At 37.4% G+C, this 27246-nt stretch overlaps 1 protein-coding gene and 1 long non-coding RNA gene across 4 annotated transcripts in view; one reads left to right on the top strand and one right to left on the bottom strand.

Annotated features, from left to right (window-relative positions):
* Window positions 1-8012, top strand: part of LOC149136787 (uncharacterized) — a 9679-nt gene extending 1667 nt beyond the window's left edge. Inside the window, exon 2 of the long non-coding RNA XR_016241275.1 lies at window positions 7290-8012. This is a non-coding gene — a long non-coding RNA (uncharacterized LOC149136787). The remainder of the gene's footprint in view (window positions 1-7289) is intronic.
* LOC106884374 (uncharacterized) overlaps window positions 1-27246 on the bottom strand; it is a 70068-nt gene extending 42822 nt beyond the window's left edge. The window contains exons 1-8 of one of the 3 annotated variants that reach the window (XM_089349890.1): window positions 27111-27246; window positions 20657-20715; window positions 19058-19092; window positions 17641-17701; window positions 15697-15760; window positions 14673-14753; window positions 13259-13368; window positions 10943-10980 (exon numbers count right to left, since the gene is read on the bottom strand). In XM_089349890.1, coding sequence (XP_089206016.1) covers window positions 10943-10980; window positions 13259-13368; window positions 14673-14753; window positions 15697-15760; window positions 17641-17701; window positions 19058-19085 — 382 coding nt within the window. In that variant the 5' untranslated portion in view covers window positions 19086-19092; window positions 20657-20715; window positions 27111-27246. Of the gene's footprint in view, window positions 1-10942; window positions 10981-12213; window positions 12310-13258; window positions 13369-14672; window positions 14754-15696; window positions 15761-17640; window positions 17702-19057; window positions 19093-20656; window positions 20716-26350; window positions 26894-27110 lie in introns of those variants that run through there. The other 2 variants (XM_089349889.1, XM_089349892.1) reach the window with 2 other exon arrangements.

Here is a 27246-nt window from a genome sequence, read left to right as displayed (position 1 = left end):
AAATGCAAGTCAGTTTTTTTTTATACTTGTTTTAGTCATTGGATTGTGGCCATGCTAGAGCACCATTCTAAAGGTTGTAGTTCAACAAACTGATCCCAGTCCTTTCTTTTTTTAAACACTGGTACTTATTCTATTGGTCTCATTTGCTGAAGTGCTAAGTTACAGGGATGTAAACAAACCAACATCAGTTCAGTTGCTAAATGGGAACATAAACACAAGGACACATACTATAAATATATGTATGTAGACATATATATGACAGGCTTTCATATAGTTTCTGTCTATCAAATACGTCTTCTACTGTAGGCACTAGCTAACCAGATGCCTTATATATATATATACAAAGCCCATATATTTATATATATATATATATATATATATATATATATATATACACTCTTTTACTTGTTTCAGCCATTTGACTGTGGCCATGCTGGAGCACCGCCTTTCGTTGAGCAAATCGACCTCAAGACTTATTCTTTGTAAGCCTAGTACTTATTCTATCGGTCTCTTTTGCCGAACCACTATGTTACGGGGACGTAAACACACCAGCATCGGTTGTCAAGTGATGTTGGGGGGACAAACACAGACACACAAACATACACACACATATATATATATGACAGACTTCTTTCAGTTTCCATCTACCAAATCCACTCACCAGGCTTTGTTCAGCCCAAGGCTATAGTAGAAGACACTTGCCCAAAGTGCCATGCAGTGGGACTGAACCCGGAACCATGTGATTGGTAAGCAAGCTACTTACCACACAGCCGCTCCTACGCCTATATATATATATATATATATATATATATATATATATATATATATATATATATATATATATATATATATATATATATATATATATATATATATATATATATATATATATATATATATATATATATATATATATATATATATATATATATATACTTAATCATATCTAAGGGAAATGGAAATTAATAGAAATTTTCACTTCCAGTTATTTTAATTGCTAAACTAAAATCAGGAACCAATTGGTCCAGGAAAAGAGATGGTAAAAGTTTTTACTTTTCATTTCGTTCCTTTTGGGATTTTATCCCTAATTTTGTGGTTTTGGGACCTAGCTGTTCTTTCTAGCATGAGGAATCCCATGAGTGGATTCCTTTTATGTGTTTAAATGTACACTGTATTTTATATATATATATATATATATACACACTTGTATTTCGGGACAGTCATTTTTTTCTTCTATTTTTTTTACCAAATAAACACACTTTATATTTCTTCTTTACTTGTTTGTTACTGTTCTTACTTTAACTCATTTCCATGAACTCATTTCACATCAGGAATTTTGCAACACAAATTGATAAACATATATATATAAACACTCTTATCAATATATCTCCTTATAAAATAAAAGCCCTTGTGTTTAAGTAAGAAACCTTTGTTTGACAGGATCAGAATTTCTGCTCAACGTCTGTAATATTGACCAGGGCAAGATATACACAAGATTGAAGATTGTCTTTTTCTCTGCTATTTTCTGCATCAAATAATGAAGGACCTTGAAAAAATGGTGAGATACTGTGCTAAAAGAGACCTATTCAACCCACATCAGTATTGAAAAACAGTCATAAAACATTAACGGTGGCAATGTTCAGGATAAATTGCTACTAGCAAATATCAACTTCTCTCTTCCTTACAACTGACATTAACCTTTTCACTACTGTAGTTAACTTTAGTCAAATTTCATAGTAGAGAATTATATTTATATCAAAATACACAAGATTGTCTTGTAATGTGTATCAGGCAGACAATATTAAATAACATGTTGCTACTAACTGGAGTTTTAACTTCCAACTTTAAGAAGTATTTGACATTACACAAATATTTTAGAAGTTAATTCTCCCATAATATCAGTTTTAACTTAACATTAAACATCTTTTCACCAAAAGCACAAAATTGTGTTGTAGTCCACTTTAAACCAAAGTGACTGGATTATACAAAAATGGAAAAATATAAAGGCTTTATATATTGATTAAGTTAAAATGAGAATATCTCAGTAAGGAGACTTATACTGTGGATATTACAGTATTGAAAAGGTTAAAAATTCTAGTTCTTAAAGCTAGCTTTTAGTTTCTCTAGTTTATTTAGCCATTTAGTTTAGTTCAATATTTGGCTGGACATAAGGTAGCAAGCTGGTAGAATTGTTACTGCACTGGAAGAAATGCTTAGTGGCATTTCTTCTGACCTAACATTCTGAATTCAAATAACACCAGGGTTGACACTGCCATTCATCCTTTTGGAGTTGATAAAATAAAAAACCATTTGAACACTTGGGTCGGCGTAATCAACTAATCTCCTCCCCGCCCGAAATTACTGACCTTGTGCCAACATTTATAAACAATATTCGGTTGGACAAAATGTATTGAGCTAAATGCCAAAGGGATTACATAGCAACTAAATAAGAGAACTGGTTTATCAACAAGTGATTGAGATTCGCTTGCTTACCAGCCACATGGTTCTGGGTTCAGTCCCACTGTGTGGTACCTTGGGCAAGTGTCTTCTACTATAGCCTCGGGCCAACCAAAGCCCTGTGAGTGGATTTGGTAGACAGAAACTGAAAGAAGCCCATCGTATATATGTATATATATGTGTGTATGTGTGTGTGTGTGTGTGTGTGTGTATGTTTGTGTGTCTGTGTTTATCTCCCTACCATTGCTTGACAACCGATGCTGGTGTGTTTATGTCCCTGCAACTTAGCGGTTCGGCAAAAGAGACCGATGCAATAAGTACTAGGCTTACAAAGAATAAGTCTTGGGGTCAATTTGCTCGACTAAAGATGGTGCTCCAGCATGGCCACAGTCAAATGACTGAAACAAGTAAAAGAGTAAACTATATATATATATATATAAAAATTAAAAAAAAAACCACCATTCACACCATTCGACTATTCATGCTAGTCTATAATTTAAATTTGAAATACATTGGTGCAGCAAAGATAAAACAGCAGTATGTTCCATCACTGAGGTTGTTGAGAGAAGTACTACTTAACATTGTTGCGACCAGAATGGTAGGATGATTGGATCAACTGGACAAAGGGGTCTGATAGTGAAAGACTCCAAACCTCGTATGGTCCCATTCCAGAGTATCTGTGAGATGTATCTTGAAACAAACATACACACACACATACATATTCCAGGGGTGACAAGTTCAAAACAAGCTATGTCTAGCGACTTAGTATAAACAATTCAAAGATAAGACTAAGAATGAATAAAATATTTAATCTACAATCATTAGTCCAACAAAATACAAAATATCTTTTTGTCAGACTAACGATCATAGATTAAGTATTATATATGTGCATGTATGTATGTGTGTGTGTGTGTGTGTGTGTGTGTGTGGAGTTCCATGTTCCGTAGGGGGGGGGGGGGTGCTAAGGTAAGCAGTAGATAAATGGCTTGACTTGAGAAGGCCATTCAAATCATATAAAGACATGCTCTCAACAAGGTAAGAGTTATCAATGAATACAGCGACAAGTTCAAAACTGAGGAAGAGAGGGGCACCATGGCTCTGTCCTCAGAGCTCTTCTGTTTATCATGGTTTTCCATGCCATAAGAGAGAAGTTTAAGAGTGGTATCCTCTTGTTCACTGATAAAAGTTTTATTATTATAAGTTCATCATTTTAGATCATCAATGCACAACTCTCAATATTATAATTACAACAATTTCTTTAATTAGTTCTCCACTAAATTACTCTATTAGGGAGCCAATGAAGGAGCCACAATGTGATTGCTTAACCTTTAAAGCACACTCAACCACTTTATAAAAAGAAATATTGGATAAAACAGTCGTCATCATCATCATCATTTAGTGCCCACTGTCCATGCTGGCATGGGTTGGATGGTTTGACCAGGGCTGGCACGCTGGAAGGCTACACCAGACTCCAGTCATATATATATATATATATATATATATATATATATATATATATATATATATATATATATATATATATATATTTCAAGGTTTTAAATTTTTATATTTAAAAGAGATAGAGACTTCGAACTCGACAGATCCATATTCTATTTATTTACCATCCTATGTTAACATTTCTGTGCCCAAACCTATCCAGCGACTGATCCATTGGATGTCTGACGTTTAGCACTTCCTCAGGAATGATTTACATCAGAACAAATTACGAAAAAACACACAAATAACGATTATAATAAATTATTAAATTATTAAAAGTTTGTTAGCTTCAAAAACCGCAGACATCCAATGGATCAGTCGCTGGATAGGTTTGGGCACAGAAATGTTAACATAGGATGGTAAATAAATAGAATATGGATCTGTCGAGTTCGAAGTCTCTATCTCTTTTAAATATAAAAATTTAAAACCTTGAAATATAAATATAAACTGTGAAAACGACCCTTAGGGAATCTAGTCAATGATCCCCTAGGGTAAAGTCTTATGCTATATTGGTAAAGGTTACAACATCCTTTGGAAAATTATATATATATATATATATATATATATATATATGTATATATATATATATATATAAAATAGTGGAATGTTCATAGGTCTACTGGATCAAGGGCGACCTGGTGTTAAATAACATGAGTAACTAATCTAATGAGCTGTGATGAAAAATAAATAATTAAATAACTAGATAAAGCTGAATGATAAACAAGATTAGTTTTCTTTTTTTATCTTCCCAGAATTTACCTACTCTAATAAATTATAGCTACAATGACTAAGTACAGTCAAACACCTGTCATAGGCTAACATAACTGGATTAGTATAACCTCTACACTAAACCGTCTTAAAAAGTCACACAGTATGTTTGCTTCTATTAGATACTGTATGGAAGAAGGGATAAAGCAATGGAGAAAATAATTTGTGATAATTAGTTCAGTCATTTCGCTTTCTGAGTTCAAATCCCATCAAAGTTGATGTCACTCTTCTTTTATTCCAGGTCAATAAAATGTTGTTGTTGGCACTCCGTCGCTTACGACGTCAAGGGTTCCAGTTGATCCGATCAACGGAACAGCCTGCTCGTGAAATTAACGTGCAAGTGGCTGAGCACTCCACAGACACGTGTACCCTTAACGTAGTTCTCGAGGGATATTCAGCGTGACACAGTGTGACAAGGCTGACCCTTTGAGTTACAGGCACAACAGAAACAGGAAGTAAGAGTGAGAGAAAGTTGTGGTGGAAGAGTACAGCAGGGTTCGCCACCATCCCCTGCCGGAGCCTCGTGGAGCTTTTAGGTGTTTTCGCTCAATAAACACTCACAACACCCGGTCTGGGAATCGAAACCACGATTCTATGACCGCGAGTCCGCTGCTCTAACCACTGGGCCATTGCGCCTCCACAGGTCAATAAAATAACAAGTAACTAAATATGAGGGTGAAGGAATTTTAGTGGTCCTACCCTTCTCCAAAGTTTGTGATCGATACACATGTTAGGAATCATTATTGGACAATGAATGAGTTCCTACGATGAGTGATTACCAACTGAATTACCTCGTCATACAGATAATTGATTGATTTCATGTAAGGAGGGGGGGGGGGTGATAAATATAATTTACAATACAAATTTGCATTTTCATTTTAGAAGCTATCCTCATAGACAGACTAGGGCCCCAAATTAACAACAGGCTGGAAATTAGCAATCAATATATTATTTAGCTACAGCTGGATGCATGTAAGTTCCTTTCTGGTAACATGCTCATGTATTATAAAAGAGAAAAAAAAGATTATAGCAGTGACTCGATCAATTCCTAGCAATATCTGAAGAAGGAATTTTTATATTCCAAAATATTATATCAGACTATGAATAATTAAATTATAACAGTTATTATAGTCCACTCTGCATTGCTGAGCCATTCAAGACATGTTATATTTCACAAACAATACACAATGCTTCCAGCGAACTACAATACTCTCCTATATATAATTATATAATTGGATGTAAGTGAAGGTGCATTGCTTAGTGGTTAGGGTATTCAGAAGGTCAGGAGTTCAATTCCCGGCAGCATGCTGTGCATTTGAGCAAACACTTTATTTCACGTTGCTCCAGTCCATTCACCTGGTAAAAAGAAAAATGAGTTGTACCTGTAATTCAAAGAGCAAGCCTTGTCATACTCTTTGTCATGCTGAATCTTCCTGAGAACTACGTTAAGGATACGCACATGTCTGTGGAGTTCTCAGCCACTTACATCTTAATTTCACAAGTAGGCTGTTCTGTTCCATTGTACAGATCAACTAGAACACTTGTTGTCATAAACAATGAAAAGTCAGGATATATATATATATATATATATATATATATATATATATATATATATATATATATACCCCACTCCACACTCTTTAATCACACTTCCTTCACAATATCCTGCCACCTATATTATAGCATTTGAACCTCAATGGTATGCCATGACACTTGCCACCATCTATATCTCTCTTTTCCTTTACTCAATCATCCCATTTATATTCTGATCCCTTGTGAGTATGCCCAGCATTTTTCCACCATCTTTATCCTGCTGTCTCCCACTCTCTCTTTCTCTCCTGCACTTCCCTCAGGTTGGGTAACCATGTATTTCATTTGCGGTAGCACACCTGTTTCTGTCTTCATTCCTGAGATCTCTCTCTCTCTCTCTCACCGGCCGGGTAACCTTGTATCTCCTCTACAGCAAGACACCTGTTTCTGTCTCTCTGTCTCACTATAACCTTTCATCATCTGACAAAAGATCACCTCCTCCAATGCCCCCTTCCCTATCAAAAGTGATCTTTTTTGTCTTGCAAGTACTTGGTGACCTTGTCAGTGCAGGTGCCACATAAAAGCACCCAGTCCACAGTGTAAAGTGGTTGGTGTTCAGAAGGGCATCCAGCTGTAAAAACCTTGCCAAAACTGACCTCACCTGGGCTTGTGCCACATGAAAAGCACAATTCCCCTCACCTGTGCTTGTGCCACGTAAAAAGCACTAAGTCCACTCTGCTGAGTGGTTGGTATTAGGAAGGGCATCCAGCTGTAGAAATCCTGCCAAAACAGTCACAGAAGTCTGGTGCAGGCTTCTGCCAGGCTGGCTCTTGTGAAACCATCCCACCCATGCTAGCATAGAAGGGGGACGTTAAACGATAATGATGATATATATGTATACATGTAAGATATTATTATATTATATAATATAATGATACATATACACACACACACGCACACATACACACACACACACACACACATCAAACTGTTTGTAAAACCTTATTTGTTAAATTCTTGTATGATATATTTTTCAGGAATAATGTCTACAGATTCACGACTACTGGTCATCTTATGTATTGCTATCATTACCATTGTCTTCAAGGCAAGTGAAGCCACTGAAACTCATTCAACGGACATAAAAATAGAACCATTTCCTCATCCTCAAGAACAAGGGAAATCTTTAAAATACGAATGCAGCCTCCCACACAAAGAAAACATTACATGGCTTTTACCAAATGGTACCAGGGTTGATGAATTTGACGGTAATCATATTGAGCAGATCTCAAACACATTATTCATAAGAAATGCTACTGTTCAGGATTCTGGTTCCTACACATGCCTGCAGGCGGAAACTATGATTAAGGCCACTGTTAATGTGATCATTTACATCAAATATGACTATTTTAAAGAAGGTTTAATCATTGTTGGTATAAACTGTTCTTTATTACTTATAATTTTTACTTGTTATATTGTTAGATTTATCAGGTCTTATAGAAGGAAATATCAACAAGCACCCACGGATTTAAATGAAAATATTTGAATGCCCTGAGACAAAAAGAAAGACATGGAAGGGACAAACACTAATTACTAAATTGTTAGGACAATGGCATTCATAGAAAGAAAGAAAGAAAAAAAAAAAAGCAATATTTAAAAATTACAGAAAATAAATTCTCACAAGAGGATTTGTTGATATTAAGAAGGTTAATATAAATACAGGATTTATCTTCATTTTCATAAATTTACTTTGTTTTAATTTATCTAGCTTTACTTTCTTGTATTTTCTTTTATTTTTTTTACATGTTTCAGTTATAACACTCTGGTCTTCCTGAGGCAAAGCTTTGAAGGATTTTAGTTGATCATTTTGAACCCTCTAAGCATTCAGGTTAATCTGTCAAATGTAATGCTTATTTATCCACATTGTTTTGAATTAATCACGCATTATCTCATATCCTTGCGATTTCGATATGCAAATGTTTATTTTTAGAATGACATAGTAGGGTAGGTGTGAGAGGCAAGATCTGGTCAGTCCAAACATTAAATAGGTAGAATACCTTGGCTGGATATGGCCAGTTTAAATGCTAAAGGGTCAAGTCTGGCTCTTATTTTAATCCATTTCTTTTCAAACTGCTAACTTACAGAGGACATGAGCATAGAGCATTGTTTTACGAGCAGTATCAACAGAGACACTTGAACAAGCATACACAACACAACTCAAATATGATTGCATGCATATATATATATATATATATATATATATATATATAATATAAATGTATAGATATATGCATATATCCATACATATATGTACATACCTACATCTATATGTATACATACATGCATATATGGGTACAGGACATCAAAAAAACGTTAAACACAATGAGAAACGAAAAACGAAAACAGAAAACAAACTTTTTTCAAACAACGAAAAAAAACAAACAAAGAAACGAGACATGCAACAAAGAGTATATCCCTTTGTCATATATATATATATATATATATATATAAGTCCGTCGTATATATATATATATGTATATGTATATATATGTGTCTGTGTTTGACTCCCCCAACATTGCTTGACAACGATGCTGATGTGTTTATGACCCCATAACTTAGCGATTCGGCAAAAGAGGCCGATAGAATAAGTACTACGCCTACAAAGAATAAGTCCTGGGGTCGATTTACTCGACCAAAGACGGTGCTCCAGCATGGCCACAGTCAAATGACAGAAACAAGTAAAAGAGTATACATATATATATGTATATAATTAAGACATCATAATGAAGAATGGAGAATAATACATCTTCCAAATTTACTTATTGAAGAATTTTCTTCATATTCCACTCCGACATGTGTTTCTGCTGGATAAGTGTCCCACTGTCCTTCGATATAGCAGTAACATGCATTCAGTTGATTTATATTAAATCAATTGCAACTCATTCAAATCTGAAGGTGGACAATCCTAAGCAGTTTTATTTGAGGTGTTACTCACACAGGTAATTTCACTTCACTCACCTGTAAGGGTAACACACACACACACACACATCATAACTAACATAAATGTGGGTTGGCTGATTTCTCCCGTTATACTTTACATCATATGAAGAGAGGGGAGAGAGAATTAAAGAGGGATACATCCAATGAGTAAAGAAATGCTACACACACACACACACAGAGACATGAGAGAAGGATGAGAAGCCTAGATGACAAAGTAGTTATACTGGAGGAAATGGCAGATAAATATGCATGTACATGAATACAGAGGTGACATTGGAACTGGGCGTGGCCCTGTGTTTTCAGATCCTGTCGAATCACCCAACCCAAGCAAGCATAAAAAACAGATGTTAAATAATGAGGATCACACATAAACACGCACACACGAAGAGAAGTTTACTCACTAATATTTTCACATTTCATATCCAAATTAACAGTATATTTGTACTTCTCTATAACATCATCATCATCATCATTGTTTAACGTCCGCTTTCCATGCTAGCATTAGGCATGGGCATGGTTGTTTGGTTAGGAAGCTTGCTTCCCAGCTACATGGCTTCGGGTTCAGTCCCACCGCGTGGCACCTTGGGCAAGTGTCTTCTGCTATAGCCCCGAGCTGACCGAAGCTTTGTGATTGAATTTGGTAGGCGGAAGTTACTGCCACATGTGTATATGTCTGTGTATGTGCTTGTGCCTCTCCGAAAGAGAGAGAGAGGGAATAATACTAATTAATAATTATCTTCACAGATAATTATCATAACATCTAATTTCTTTCTTTTTATGATGTGGAAAGTCTTTTGTAAACGGATGCTGATTAAACATTGACCAATTTAGCTGCTTAATTAAGCTTATTGGTGTTCAAGCATGCCAAGTGGTCTCACAAAAGGCACAAAAATTTATATTTAAACTTGAAGGTTTGTCATCACCAGCAGCATCCAACCCATGCCAACATCCATCCAGGTTGGTATGGGTTGGATGGTTTGATAGGTTTCGAAATACAGGAATGTGCCAAGTTTCAGTGTCTGGTCCAATTAATGCCAACTACTTTACAGAGTGTTCTGGATACATTTTTGCGCTGCTTATACAAGTGAGGTTGCCATGGTAACTCACAAGAGAAAAGAGACTACTTCACTGAGGAGGAGGGCAGGTTTATGCCTGGTGTTGGGAGGTTAATATGATAGACAGGAAAAGGTTTCCTGCTCTACAGAAGATACATGGCTACCTAGTGTTATATAAGGATAGAAAATGGCATGACAATCAGAGCTACTGTCTCTCAGTATACTTTAGAAAAATTACTTATTGACAATTCCTTGTCAATAAGCCTTGTGAATGGATTTAGTAGACGGAAACTGAAAGAACCCTGTCATATATGATTATATATGTTTGTGTGTCTGTGTTTGTCCCCTCCAACATCACTTGACAACCAATGCTGGTGTGTTTATGTCCTCGTAACTTAGCGGTTCGGCAAAAGACACTGAAAGAATAAGTACTAGGCTTACAAAGAATAAGCTCTGGGGTCTATTTGCTCGACTAAAGGCGGTGCTCTAGCATGGCCACAGTCAAAATGACTGAAACAAGTAAAAGAATAAAAGAAAATTCCAGTTCTGTAAGGGTTAAAATTCAAAACTGATAGCACTAAAATATAATGAAAAAGAAAATGAAAACAAAATAGAATGTTAAAAAATTATAAACTCACGTGTTAACACTTTAATCCGCTTGTCTTTCTTCTCAATGCTGCAACAGAAATCACAATTATTTTTATTATGAACAATAGAACATACAGAACAACAATATATTTTTAATCCATAACATCAAACGTTTATTTTATTGAATATCCTGTCAATATTGTGCATTTTGAATCCCAATTCTTTACAGTTTTACACCAGATGTCCATTGTAAAAGAGTTCTGAGCCACCAAGGAAGCATATACAGGGTAACTTGATACACTAGAAACTGCAACCAAATCTCCCTCAAATCACATCCTATCATCACCATCATCATTTAATGTCAATTTTTTTACATGCTTGTAAGAGTCAGATGGGGATTTGTTGAAGATTTTTTCTATAACCAACCCTCACCTGTTTCCCAGCAAGGTAATATTCCACTTTCTGCAAAAACATCTCTGGCCATGGAGAAATGTTACCTTGCTTGGAAGCAGGTGAGGGTTGGCGATAGAAAGGGCATTCGACCATAGAAAACTTGCCTCAATAAACTCTGTCTGATAGATGCAAGTATGTAAAATGGATGTTAAAATGATGAAGAGGAATTTAAATTCTAGAACTTATCTCCCCTGCCTTTCATAAGTTAATACAGTTAGCCATTAAGAAAATGATTAGTTCATTTCACTATTAGGACAATTCTAATTAAAATTTATTGGCACTGCAGCATGAAGTATGGTATCACCTACTTATTAACCTTTAGCACACTGCAGGTGCATAATGTCACCATGTGAGTTTTCTCCCCTGTTGTAACAGGGGAAACAATTGTAGAGATAATGCAGTGTTAAAGGTTAAAAAGACATGACTGAAATACAATATTTTCAGTCTGAATATGTTAGTAAATATGTTAATAAAACATGGTGAGAAGGTAGAAAAAATTCAGTGATGAGTAAAATGTATGACAAGTATTCGAAGTGCAGATATGGCTGTGTGGTTAAGAAGTTTGCTTCAGAACGACATGGTTAGGGGTTCAATTCCACTACATGAACATTCTTGGCTAACATTCTACATTGTAGCTATAGTTCGATCAATACCTTGAGAGTAAAACTGATAAACACAAACTGACAATGTGTGTGTGTGTGTGTGCGTGTTTGTGTGTGTGCGTGCTTACATATGTTTGTGTAATTTTGTATTTCTCCTTGTTTCACTGACTGTAAACAAACAACAGCATCACTATGAACACAAGCAGTGTTGTTTGTTTATAGTCACACACAAAAGCACATCAGGATTTCTCAACATGTTATGTCACCTTTGCAAACAAAAAGTCCATAGCTGTCCTCAGTAGTATAGTGGTAAGTAACTCTGCTTGTCAAACAGGAGACTGGGGTTCGATTCCCCATGAAAGAGGTCCATTTTTTTGGCACTTGTGGTGCTCCAGCATGGCCACAGCCTTAGGGCTGAACTGTATAAAAGAATAAAAGAATTCCTTGCTTTGAAACATGTGATGGCTAGCAACAGAAAGGGAATCTGGCCATAGAAAAAACAAACTCAAAATATTCCTTCTCATCCAGTAAGCATGGGAAAGTGGACATTAAAAAGACAATGGTGATGATGATGATGAGTTAACCGATGATCAAAATATAAATTCTAACCATGGCCACCCAGTTGTTTTTCCATTTTTTTTTTTCAGGTTTAGTGTATCAAAGAACACATTATCCAATGGTCTTTTTTTTTCCTAAGATGATGTGATGATCATCATCATCATTGTTTAACGTCTGCTTTCCATGCTAGCATGGGTTGGACGATTTGACTGAGGACTGGTGGACCAGGAGGTGACACCAGGCTCCAATCTGATTTGGCAGAGTTTCTACAGCTGGATGCCCTTCCTAACACCAACCACTCCGAGAGTGTAGTGGGTGCTTTTACGTGCCACCAGCACGAAGGCCAGTCAGGGGGTACTGGCAACAGCCACGCTCAAAATGGTGTATTTTACGTGCCACCTGCACAGGAGCCAGTCCAGTGGCACTAGCAACGATCTCGCTCGAATGTCTTTACACGTGCCACCAGCACAAGTGCCAGGAAGGCGACGCTGGGCACAGGTGCCATCACGATTTGGTTGCTATTTCTTGAAGGTTGAGTAACTGTGTAGAGGCTCCCTTGTTGACTTCGTGGTTAATATGTGGTTACTGTAGTTTGAACAGCAAGAGTAATTAAGATGTGGTGGTGGTAGAAGTGTGTGTGAAAGAGAGAGTACGACTGAAGTTATGTCATCAGAAGCAAAGAACAAAAAAATGACTTCACTCAATACAATTCACAGAAATATGAATAAATGCACAATAAAAACTTCAACTAACTTTAATAAATATTTTTTCTCAGCAAGCTCCTTCTGCGAGACCAACTCCTTTAGTTTGCTCTTTTCAGCAAAATAGGCTTCAGATGATTCACGGAAGATCTTATTTTCACTCTGAAGTAGAAAAATGAAAAGTCAAGTTATAAATTAGGCATAGCTTTGGGGTTAAGAAATTTACTTAGCAAATTTTCACTTTTCAGTTTCAATACTGGTGTGGAGTCATGTGTGAGTGTCTATGACCGTCACCTCAGATTAACGAATGTCTTGTGAGTGAAATTTGGTAAATGGAAACAGTGTGGAAGCCTACTGGAAAGTTGTTTCTATTATCAGTGTGGTGGATTTGATCTGTTGCCTGGTTTAACACCATCATCTGGGCCATGGTCACCTTGACAAAAGTACATTTTGTTGCAAGCATTCAAGCCAGATTTCGAACCTGAAGATGACCTCTCCCTTTCTCACACCAGTCTTGGAGCCCCTGAAAAGGGTTATGAATACTGAAATTCCTTTTCTGACTTAGCCATTAAAATTTTTTCTGGCATGACTGTATGGTTGAGAAACTCACTTTGCAACCGTATGGTTTCAGGTTCAGTCCTACTGCCAGCACCATGGGCAAGTGTCTTCTACTACAGCCCCAGGACAACCAATGCCCTGTAAGTGAATTTTGTTGAGGCAACTTTTCTACAGCCCAATGTCCTTCCTGTTACTAACCCCACCTGTTTCCAAGCGAAGTAACTTTTCTCCATGACCAGATGTTTTCACAGAAGAGTGGAAGCAAGAGACACTGCCTGCATGATGGGCTTTTCTTCCAGTTTCCCAACAGGAACAATGACATTTGTTTCCAGGAGTGGCTGTGTGGTAAGTAACTTGCTTACCAACCACATGGTTCCGGGTTCAGTCCCACTGCGTGGCACCTTGGGCAAGTGTCTTCTACTATAGCCTCGGGCCGACAAAAGCCTTGTGAGTGGATTTGGTAGACGGAAACTGAAAGAAGCCCGTCGTATATATGCATATATATATGTGTGTGTGTGTGTTTGTGTTTGTCCCCCCACCATCGCTTGACAACCAATACTGGTATGTTTACGTCCCCGTAACTTAGCGGTTCGGCAAAAAGAGACCAATAGAATAAGTACTAGGCTTACAAAGAATAAGTCCTGGGGTCGATTTTCTCGACTAAAGGCGGTGCTCCAGCATGGCCGCAGTCAGGTGACTGAAACAAGTAAGGAGAGAGAGTAACGAAATAAACTCAAGATAGAGTCATGTATTATGTCTAAAAATATGGCACAGAGGCTACAGCTGGACTTGATCTCATTACAACCAAACAACAGCAAACTAATGTTGTTTCAGACAAATAAACATAAAAGAATAACAAAAAACATCAATGAATTCACTGTTTTTTTTTCAGTCAATTAGAAACTTACCTCAATGTAAGATATTTTAAGCTTCAAGTCCTCAATAATTGAATCTTTCTTCGCCAAAGCCAACTCATGGTCTGCTTTAAGCTGAAAAATGGATTGCATTTTATAAAGGTGAATAGACGTTAAATATTAAAATTAAACAAATATTACCTAAATAGTAGGAAAGCAAGTTGTTGGCACTCCATCGCTTACGACGTCGAGGGTTCCAGTTGATCCAATCAACGGAACAGCCTGCTCGTGAAATTAACGTGCAAGTGGCTGAGCATTCCACAGACACGTGTACCCTTAACGTAGTTCTCGAGGATATTCAGCGTGACACAGAGTGTAACAAGGCTGACCCTTTGAATTACAGGCACAACAGAAACAGGAAGTAAGAGTGAGAGAAAGTTGTGGTGAAAGAGTACAGCAGGGTTCGCCACCATCCCCTGCCGGAGCCTCGTGGAGCTTTAGGTGTTTTCGCTCAATAAACACTCACAACACCCGGTCTGGGAATCGAAACCACGATCCTATGACCGCGAGTCCGCTGCCCTAACCACTGGGCATACATATTTATGTCATTGGCAGATGAAAATCATCTGCAACAGGCACCAAAACTGCCAAATCACATAATTTTGACCTACTCGGTTTCCTCAACGGCAGACATCCAGTAGCCACACACCAGCCAAATCTCACTGCCAAAACAATATATATAATTTCAGTGCCATTTCTGAAACTGGTGTTACAAATAGCCAGCAGGCTCATCCAATAATAATTATTAAGAACCAAAGCAGTATTAATACCAAAAGGCAATCTTTACATCCAACTGGCAACCATAACAGATGATTCTCATCTGCCAATGATATAAATATGTGTGCTTTTATGCACCATGTATCCATAGGGATCCTCTCAAGGTAAATAACACACTATTTGGTGTTCTAACAAAACATCCACTTTAAGATAGATAAGAAGAAAACAGTACCCCACCATGACTACAGACAAATGGCTGAAACCATTAAAAGAATAAAAGATATAGAATTGTCTGCTTTACCTTCTTATTGAGTTCAGGTACCTTGAGAAGATTATTGACTTGTGAACGCAGTTCTTGAGAAGTCCTGACAAAGAGAAAACAATCAGCTCCAGAGAAAGAAAATAAAAGTATTGAAGAACAGACAACAAAATATTGTGGCATAAGGCAGACTGTATGACGCATGTGTGCGAACAGCCATGCTACATGGCAGTGAAACATGGGCTGTGACTGCTGAGGACATGCGTAAGCTCGCAAGGAATGAAGCCAGTATGCTCCGCTGGATGTGTAATGTAAATGTGCATACCCGTCAGAGTGTAAGTATCTTGAGAGAAAAGCTGAACATAAGAAGCGTCAGTAGTGGTGTGCAAGAGAGACGATTGCGCTGGTTTGGACATGTGGTGAGAATGAATGAGGATAGCTGCGTGAAAAAGTGCCACTCCCTAACAGTTGAGGGAACCCGTGGAAGAGGTAGGCCCAGGAAGACCTGGGCTGAGGTGGTGAGGCAAGACCTTCGAACATTGGGCCTCACCGAGGCGATGACTACTGACCGAGACCTTTGGAAATGTGCTGTGCGTGAGAAGACCCGGCAAGCCAAGTGAGATCGTTGCCAGTGCCCCTGGACTGGCTCTTGTGCGGGTGGCACATAAAAGACACCATTTCGAGCGTGGCCGTTTTCGTGTGGGTGACACGTAAAAGCACCCACTACACTCTCTGAGTGGTTGGTGTTAGGAAGGGCATCCAGCTGTAGAAACTCTGCCAAATTAGATTGGAGCCTGGTGTAGCCATCCGGTTGCACCAGTCCTCAGTCAAATCGTCCAACCCATGCTAGCATGGAAAGCGGACGTTAAACGATGATGATGATGAAGTGGTAAGTAAGAAGAACTGACATGAGAAAGAGCATCCGGCTACGAAACACTGCCTCAAAAAATCTTGTCCATCTATGCCAGCATGGATATGTTACCAGATTATATGTTGGGGCTCATGGAGGAAATGACAGTAGACTGGGATGTTTGGTCTTCCTAGGGAAGACCTGTCCATAAAACTGAGTGCTAGAAGAGTTGTGTCCCACCCACATGTAACAACACACTTCTCACCCTCTCTACTCTAAGAAATCAAACAATAACTCCTTTTCTAATTGCATCTTTCTCTTCCTCACATTTCCTCCTCATACATCATGATTGCTTTCCAATCCCCTTTCTTGACCACACTGCCATGCTCACTGTATCACCGCTCCCCACTTTCCTAACCAGGTTCTATGCTCATATTCCTGTTACTTGTGAGTAACACCACACCATCTCTCTTCTGCTGTTTCCTACTCCCGCTCATTCCCTTTGGTCACTCTCTCTCTCTCCTTCTCTTGTTTATCCTCTGACTAGGTAACCAAGTATCACCTTTATATCAGCACACTTGTTTCTGGCCTCTTTCTGTACCTCTCTCTCTCTCTCTCTGGGTAACCATGTGCCTCCTCTATAGCAAGACATTTCTGCCTCTCTATTTCCCTATTACACTCTAACCTTTCATTTGATACCTCCTCAAATGACTCCTCTGTTGTGGCAAGACACCTGCTTCTGTCTCTTCGTTACACTAACTTTCATCCTCTAACACAAATGCCCTGCCCCTCTCATAATTCCTTGTCTTGTGAGTTACTTGGTTACTCTGCCAGTGCTGGCGCCACATTAAAAGCATCTAATCCACACTGTAACATGGTTGGCATCAGGAATTGCTCTACTACTGCCAGGTAAGTAGAGAACCAAGGGTTCATATTTCATCTATGGTACAACAGAGCCCAGCATCAAGGATGGCATATAAACCTGCAACTATTCCATACCCCGTCCGCTTGGCTACTTATATAGCTTGCCATGCTCCAGTACATCAAGTCTTTCATGCAAATGAGATTTAGCAGAAAAAAATAATTACAGAAACAGCACAAATAAAACGCAGTTAAATATATTATATCATACAAACCTTTCTTTTTGCTTTAAACACTCGGCTAAATTCTGCAACTTTTTCTTAAGAAATGCTGACTGTGAAAACTGTTAAGGATTATCTTAATTGGTAAAGACATTTTTAAAACCAAACCAAGTTTTAGCTCAGGACGAACACAATAACATGGTAAAAATAGAACCACAAACATAGTGGGGCTATAAGGGCGGTCCACCTTGGGCAGCACTTTTCATTCTGTTGTAGGTAATATATGGTCTTTGTGGGGTCTGGGGGTGGCACACACTCTAGCTACGCTAGTGAACAGAACACAACAGTTTGTGTAACACCAAAAACAACAATACCATATAATTATATTTCTAAAAATCACAAAATATAATATGTTAGAATTCTTATTCCATTTATTACCTTTACACAATCCTACATTTTCTAAACATTGCTCTGTGTGTGTTGTGTGTGTGTGTGCATGCGTGTGTAGGAAAACAGACAGGCGGCGATCTGGCAGAAACGTTAGCACGCCAGGCGAAATGCTTAGCGGTATTTCGGCAGCCGTTATGTTCTGGGTCCAAATTCCGCTGAGGTCGACTTTGCGTTCCATCCTTTCGGGGTCGATAAATTAAGTACCAGTTACGCACTAGGGTTGATGTAATCGACTTAATCCCTTTGTCTGTCCTTGTTTGTCCCCTCTATGTTTAGCCCCTTGTGGGCAATAAAGAAATAAGACAGGTAGATAGATACACCTGAAACTGAAAAATAATACAAAAGCAAAAAGCTTTCAAAGTCAATTTGGTACTCAGGTTCCATGCATAATATTTCACAAAGCTCGAGCACCATAACAATTATGGGGTGGGTAACTTTTTCAGCTGTGTGGTATGAAGTTTGCTTCCCAACTGCAGGATTCCAGATTCAGACCCACAGCGAGGTACCTAGGGCAAGTGTCTTGTAGTATAGCCTTAGGCTGACCAAAGCCTTGTGAGTGGATTTGGTAGAAGGATACTGAAAGAAGCCCGTCATGTATGTGTGTGCCTGTGTTTGTGCCCCACCACAACTTGACAAGCAGTATTGGTTTGTTTACATTCTCATAATTTAGCAGTTTGGCAAAATAGACCAATACAATAAGTACCAGACATAAAAAAAATAATAAATACTGGGGTTGATTCATTTGATTGAAATTCCTCAAGGTGGTGCTCCAGCGTGGTCACAGTCTAATGACTGAAACAAGTAAGAGATACAAGATAAAAGATATATAGACACACACACATTCACTCTGCATAACATGTTGAGTACTTTTTTCTCCAATTTGTAAATCTAAATGCACCTACTTTATATATGTTCATGTATGTACATGCATGCACATAACCACAAACAGACATGAATAATTCATACAGCAAATTAAAAAGCAAACAATGTGATATTATCTCAAAAAGCAGATAAAGGATATCATTTGTCTTGGTCTGAAGTAGCTTCATGATTTTACTGAAAAAAAGAGAGAAAAAAATTACAAGTACTAGAATAAAAAATATATAAAACAAAAAATTCAAAAATGATTTTCTTTTAGATTAAAGCTATCATGTTAGTGTGTGGAGGCACGTGGCTTAGTGGTTAGGGAGTCAGCATCATGATCATAAGATTGTGGTTTCGATTCCTTCGTATGCCTAATTCTGCAGCAAGTCAAAATATATACAGACACTTAGTATGGGGTGACAGCATTAGGCAGTGATGTAGATAAATACAAACTTGCTAACAGTTCAAATATGCTTGAGACATATTCAAATTTGTAAGAAAGCAATTCGCTGTGTTTTCTCATGGAGAAAATTTCTCACTGTTGACAAATGGGTGTAAATACAATGATTCAGCTCAGGGTGTTACCAGTCATTGAACGATAACAGGAATATCATAAGAAAAATACGGTCTCTTGTGTCAGCTTGCATTGCCATCTTGTCTGGTTTCTGTGGCTAAAGAGGAAATAACTACTCTGAAATGTATGCATCCCACAGTCTGGTCAGATGGTACAGCAAGCTGAATTGGTGTACTTACACCAATTTGTCAACAGCAAGAAATTTTCTCTGTAACATAATGGATGGCTTTATTGCAGGTTCGAATATGCCTCAAGCATATTTGAACTGGTACCAAGTTTGTATTTAGATACTTAGTATATATATTCTTGAAGGCATGTGGCCTGGTGGTTAGACTGTTGCAATCACATTCATAAGATCATGGTTTTGATTTCCAGACCAGATAGTATGTTGTGTTCTTAAGCAAAACACTTCATTCCACCAGTCCACTCAGTCATAAAATGATTTCAACCAATAGCTCAAAAGTTAACCCCTATAACAGACCAACGTCCTATTCAGTGAGGAGTGTTGCAGTCTCAGTCATTTATACACAACAGAAACTAGGCTAAGGTCTGGCCTTATGAGTCTTTGGGCTCATGAAAAAAAATTCATTAACACACACACTATATTGGCACTATAATAATTATTGATTTTGCAAACTGATCACTTGTCTACTAATAACAGTTAAGCCAAGTCTTAATTAGTTTTTTTATTTGTTCTTTTAATTCATGGGGAGGAGAAGTTCGAATTCTAAAAGGTGTGGCTTTTGTAGTTTCTGTTTCAAACACTGTCAGAGTTGATTCTGACTTTCATCCCTCTAAGGTCAATAAAGTAAATACCAGCCCATATTGAGTACATATGGATGATAGTGTAGTTAACTGAATTGACCACACCCTCATTATTATACTTTTCTTAAATATTAAACATCATATAACAGTTAAATAGAACATATTGTGGATTCAGGTGCAAATCAAAAGGTCCAATTAGATAATCGTTGTTTAATTTTGATCCACAACTGTAAGAGATCGAAGATAAAATATTCTAACCAAAGATAATGTTGTATCATACCTGTATAATTTTGCATTACACAAGTTGGAAAGTACTGACATAATTTTTTTAGAAATGCATGTACTATATCCCATTTCCCATCTACTATAAAACCTTAAAACCTGGTGTCCAAGAAAAAGAAACCAGTATTTACTTACTCGGATGATATGATTTTGTCTTTCAAAGATTGCAACAGTGAATTCTTTTCAATAAATTTCTGAAAAGAGAAACATAGATCAAATAACACAAGACAAAAATATCTTTCGACATCATACAGCTTTCAATTGGTCCTGGTTTTATCATACTACACCTCAAATTTTAATATTGATCAGTAAATTAAACTGTCCATTATAATTTATGAAAGAAATTTTTTTTTTTAATTATGTTCCTGAATAATAATGGAAAAGTGTTATTTAACTAAATCCTGCATAATTTTTTTTTTTCAATAATTAAAAAATATGAACCATGTATTTCATAAATATGATCAGAAAAGTGGATGTTAATATAATGAATCAAGAAATTTGAATTATATTACAAGACAAAAATTTAGAGATTTACTAATGGGAGCTTTTGATGAAAGAGAGAAAGAGTTGGGGATAACTGGAAGTTCCTGCAGGACAATCTACTGAGGGCTATGGATGAAATCTGTGGTTGGTGCAGAGTCCCGGCTAGACCAAGGGTGACATGGTGGTGGAGCAAGGTTGACAGTGTTATAAAAGCAAAAAGACAAGCCAGGAGAGACTGGAAAAACAGTGGAAGCAGAGAATTATATCAGGTAGCCAAAAGAGTAGTTAGGCGTCAGGTATACATAGCAAAAGGAATAGCTGAAGGTAAGAGGTTCGCAAATGTCCTACAATGTGAGGATCAGAGGTGTGAGGTGAACAGGATTGCAAAGTATGGTATCAGAGGAAATAGTGATGTGGTAGGTGAGAAATGTGTGTGAATGGATAACGGTATGCTTGCACTTAACAACTCAGAGAAGAAAGATGCATGGAAGTGTCACCATGAACGGTTACTAAACATAGAAAATGAATGGGAGAAGGAGAGTTTACCAAACATCAAACAAATTGAGGGACCAGCCATCAGAGTTGATAGCAGCATAATAGATAAGGCAATTAAAGACAAGAAGACAGGGATAGCCCCTGGGCCATCAGGAATCACTGCCGAGATGATTAAAATTTCTGGTGGTGTAGGATACAGCTTAGTCACCTGTATAGTTAATTACGTTATTCAGGAAGGCACCATCCTCAATAACTGGTGTAGTAGCATTATAGTTGGCTGCTACAAGGGTAAAGGTGATGCCTTAGACAGAAACAACTACAGAGGTATTGAACTGCTAGACCAAGTCATGAAAATTACTGAGAGGATTATAGCTCAACTGATTAAAAATGGAATTAAACTAGATGAACTACAGTTTGGTTTTGTACCTGGGAAGAGTACCACAGATGCCATCTTTCTAGTGAGACAGCTGCAGGAAAAGTACTTGACCAAAAGTAAGCCATTGTACCAGGAGAAAGCTTTCGACAGAGTTCCCCGCTCTGTTATATGGTGGTCTCTAAGGAGGTTAGGAGTGGCTTGTTAGAGCTGTACAGTGGTGCAGTCAGTAAGGTGAGAGCTGGCCATGAATATGGTGATGAATTCAATGTTCAGGGGTTCGCCAGGGCTCAGTTCTCATCCCACTCTTATTCAGTATAGTCCTCCAGGGCATAACAGAGGAATTCAAGACTGGGTGCCTGTGGGAACTGCTATATGCTGATGACCTTGCCCTTTTTGCAGAATCTTTAGCAGAATTGGAGAAGAAATTCCAGGAATGGAAACAAAACCTGGAATCAAAGGGCCTTAAAGTTAACCTACTCTATCACGGTTTGTAAATTATGAACTCCTGATTCAAAATTATGAGATTACAACCAAACCAACGTGATGTTTATTATTATCAAATTAACTTCGTTAAGTCGAGAAATCTTAATCTTAAGCTTCGTTATCAAAGAGGAGATAAATCTTGTAACAATCAATGCTGTTATCTCCCTGTATTCTGAAACGCCTAACTTGATCTGGGTTCGCCAAGTTTGTGCATTCTTTAATGAATGTTGACGTCCACAAACACACTACAATGAAGACATAACATCGAATAACACTACAATTCTACAACTCATGAATAACACACAACCAACACTGAATATCTCTGTCAATTTTCAGTAATCTTGTCATTATGCTACCTAGTTTAATGCCACTACCTAGCACCTCCAGTGCCTTTAGTGGATACACTGTGTTGCAAACACCTCAGGTTACGTCTCTAGTTTGAGGATGCACACACTCTCTCTCTCTCTCTCTCCCACTAGTCGCAGAGGCCCTGTGAAGGGTCATTAGCACTACTTTCCCTCCTGAATAAAAGCTTGTAGAAATCTTTGATGGATAACCCATCATTATTCACCCAGCCAACCGTTTTCACAAAAGCTGACCTTCTGTTTCAAAACCTGAAAATATTTGAGCTGAAGACCGTTTTAGACTTCCTCAGACTAAAAGATCAAAATAATTGGGTGAAGTCAGACCAGTTTTAAGCTTTTCTTGTCAATCAATATTAATTGTTCAGCAGGAAAACATGGATAAGAAAACTGTTCCAGAAGTATATAAGTCCAAAAAGGGTTTAGCAGGTAGCGGGGGAGGTCAATTAATCAAGAAAGAACAGTGTTCATTCCAGACTGACGAAACTGAAGGGGCTGATGTTAAGTTTGACCATCTGAAGATTGATGTCTGAAGGAAAACCCTGTAGAAGAGGAGGAAATTCCATAGGGCTGCAACATTGGGATGAAAGAATTAGGTAAGTATTTAGTATACAGGAATCTGGACTGTAATGCAATTAGAGTGACTGGAGGAGAAGGTGGAAGACATGCATTACGTCATGTATATCTTTGTAGTCCAGAGAAGCAGAGGCTATTCGTATAGTAGATAGAAGAGAAAGTGTGTCCGTGGGTCAGTGATTATAGTGCATTGGTGAGTGAGTCAACCAAATGACCCTTTATCTCTTATGAAATAAATAAAATAATCCAGTTTCATATTTTAAAAGAATCCTACATAGGCGGAGGAGTGGCTGTGTGGTAAGTGGCTTGCTTACCAACCACATGGTTCCGGGTTCAAGCCCACTGCATGGTACCTTGGGCAAGTGTCTTCTACTATAGCCTCGGGCCGACCAAAGCCTTGTGAGTGGATTTGGTAGACGGAAACTGAAAGAAGCCTGTTGTGTCTGTGTTTGTCACCCTAGCATTGCTTGACAACCGATGCTGGTGTGTTTACGTCCCCGTAACTTAGCGGTTCGGCAAAAGAGACCGATAGAATAAGTACTAGGCTTACAAAGAATAAGTCCCGGGGTCGATCTGCTCAACTAAAGGCGGTGCTCCAGCATGGCCGCAGTCAAATGAATGAAACAAGTAAAAGAGTAAAGAGGTTGTTTATTTCAAAACCATAAGGTTTTAGGTTAGGTCCCACCTCTTGGCACCTCAGACAAGTGTTTTCACCATAGTTCTGATCTAATTAAAGATTTACAAATTAAATTCAGTAGATAAAAACTGTGTGGAAGCCTGTCATATGTTCTTTTGAAGGTTTCAATTTTTGGGCTGTGTCCATGAGTCCGTTACTTTCAAGAGTTTTTTTGTAGCTCATTTCTAAACTATTTACTTCAGTCTTTATTGAATTGTCAAATTAGACATTGCAACACATCATTACTTTTTTACTAATCAACAGTGTTGTATCAAACACATAAACACACACACACATACATACATCTCCACTCACAAGGTATTGGTTAGCCTGTGGCTACAGTTACAATACATGCTTAAGGTGCCAAGCAATGGGATCACAACCAGAACCAAATGGTTAGGGTTAGACCTCAAACCGTCCAACACATGCCAGCACGGAAAACGAATGAAGATGATGAGCGTAATGGTTAAACTGCTGCTTCTATAGGTCTAAAGAGACACTGCAGATTCAAATTTGAAAGCAGACAAAATTTCTTCCCGAAGAGGTTTTACCATCCCTGATGAAAATGATCATGTCAAAGTTTGAGGTAGAAGGAACTGTCAACAACATCTTACACTACTACTCTTGTTAGATATTACTACTGTCCCCATTTCAGCCAAAAGCATTCCATAAGGTGCCCATAGCGTCATTTTCGAGATGTGGTTCTCAACCAGGGCCCATATAAGATTTTCTTGTAAAAATTAATGTGTATTAAATAAGTTATACTTGTACAATACACAAAATATTTTAACAGTATTTTAAACAGTTCTTAATAATATTTAATTATAAAAATATAATAGAATTTTTTAAACATTGAATGGCTATGATGAACGGAGGTGCAGTTAAGTAAAATAGGAATCAAAAGGATACCATAGTCAAAAAAATCGTTGAGAACCACTGCTTTAGAGGAACATACAACTGCATTTTCTAATGCGTCCCTTCATTATTTAAGACGGTAGGGAGTGATCTGATGGGGGTTTGGCTGCTGTTTCAAAAGGTCGAGCGACTACATAATAAGAAGCCTTCGTCGCAAAAACGAAAGCGAACGTTTCATGCTTACTTTTATCGATTCATTCATTTTAATACAATAGATGATAGCGTATTGTAAGAATGAAAACGAAGGCAAAAAATGGGTGATGGGGGTAAAAATTTTCATAACTTAATTGTTATTAAAAGAAAACAAGACATTTTCAGTGGGGAAAAAGAGGTTCACAAACAATTGAGAAAGTTTAGCAACTTTATAACTAAATAGAGAAAGAGATAACGATGGGACCTAAACGCTCAACCTGCTAAAAATACCAGCTAAAATTTAACTCAAATCATACTCTGTGATCTTAAAAAGGAAAACGAAGGATATTTTGAACAATGTAGGTTCTGATATTCAAAAATGCGAGATGGTCATGTCTTGAATATCTTCATGCAAGGATCTGCTCAATCAAGATTGACTGGGGGCATAACAACTATCAAAGGAGAAAGGGACTCTAAAGCGGTAAATTTAAACATGACGTAAGAAAAATAACATTTCATAAATATATTCCCGAGACTGTATATTTATGAAGTGGAATATATATTGGGGCTTATATACATTCGAGTCCCTGACGGAGTAAAATCTTCGTTTGTTCTGGCTCTTTTAGTTCTGCGTTCAAATCCTACATTCTGAGTTCAAATCCCGAGTCAATAAAAGTACTAGTTAAGTAGTTTTTATGCTCGACTGTTCTCCTAAACTTTTTGCCATTACACACAATTTTAGAAAATGAAATTTATTTTTAAATACAGTAGGGACTAGTGAGAAAATTCACTACTAGGACTCGGGAAAAATTACTTGGCAGTATTTTTTCGGTTCTTTACGTTCCGATGTCAACTTTGTTTTCCGGGGTCGATAAAGTACCACTCAAGTAACGAGGTTGAAATAATGCAGTCTAATCCCCTACCCTTAAAAATTACTAGCCTTCTGCTGAAATTTGAAATAATTATTATATTTTCTTATATATATATATGTGAATGCTATACCGTAGAATTACTGTTTACACACACACCTCAAACAGGCACATAGCTTTACACGCGCACATACAGACATATAACATTAACCGAAAGAATGCCACATATATATATATATATATATATATATATATATATATATATATATATATATATATACACACAAACACACATATATAGTATATATATATATATATACACACACACAAACACGTGTGTACAGATTTACATCAATAACTGTACATATATGTGTGTGTGTGTGTGTGTGTGTTTACGTTACAGCTGAATAAAACGTGTGTATGCGAGTATCTGGAATACACAAGACAAGTTTATGTACTTACCTGGGAGTCATTCTGATAGTTAGAGTCAAACCAAGAGCTCAGGTCGTCCATGTCCATGTCGTTAACTTCCAAATTATCAAGAAAGAAGCAGAAATTGGTGGGAATGAGGATTTTTCATTCACCACGGGACACAATATATATTCCTTGACCGTTGCAATATCCGGACGGAAGGCGTTTCTTCAAACCACCGAACAAGATACTATTGTTTTGTTCGTTCATAGTTAGTATTAAGCAGTATTTAATACTTGCATTTATACAACCGTGCAACACACCGGGTAGAAAGTATAGGGAACAATATCGGTCTTTCCTCTATCGCTCCCTATGTACCATGTGGGTCTGAAACCGGAAGTTGGTATATAGCGATAAATGATGCGCGATAAATGCGTCATTCACTTAATTAAGAATAATTACATGCATTTATAATTACCTTTATTATTTATTAATAGCTAATTTTTTTATGAATTAAAACACTCAATACATCAAACACAGGTTACCATGAGAATAAAAATACGAAGCAAATTTACGACACAACCAGTGAGAAAGCCACATGGTTTATTAAATACAAAACGTATGGTTGTAAAATCATAGGCAATCTAATTACCATGTTGCATACAATAATACAAAGTTTATAAATTTTACATAAAAGTATTATAAAATTAGTTAGTAAAATATAAATTAACATTGCATTTTTAATTATTTTCTGTTGTTTTACTATCAATTATTTATTAGTTTATTGAGTCTATTGCTGTAAATATCTTACCGGTCGTTCATTTCTCGATTAACGGTGATATAAACACAATATTTTTTCTTCCGCATGGCGTGAGTCGGATATTTTGTGAAAGAGCTTTGAGAGCCAAAGTCACCACCCGGCTTCGATTCCTGTTAGTAACCAGTTC

The sequence above is a fragment of the Octopus bimaculoides genome, chromosome 3, assembly GCF_046866305.1.
Source record: "Octopus bimaculoides isolate indiv1 chromosome 3, ASM4686630v1, whole genome shotgun sequence".
NCBI lineage: Eukaryota > Metazoa > Mollusca > Cephalopoda > Octopoda > Octopodidae > Octopus > Octopus bimaculoides.
This window is presented reverse-complemented; position numbering and strand designations above follow the sequence as displayed.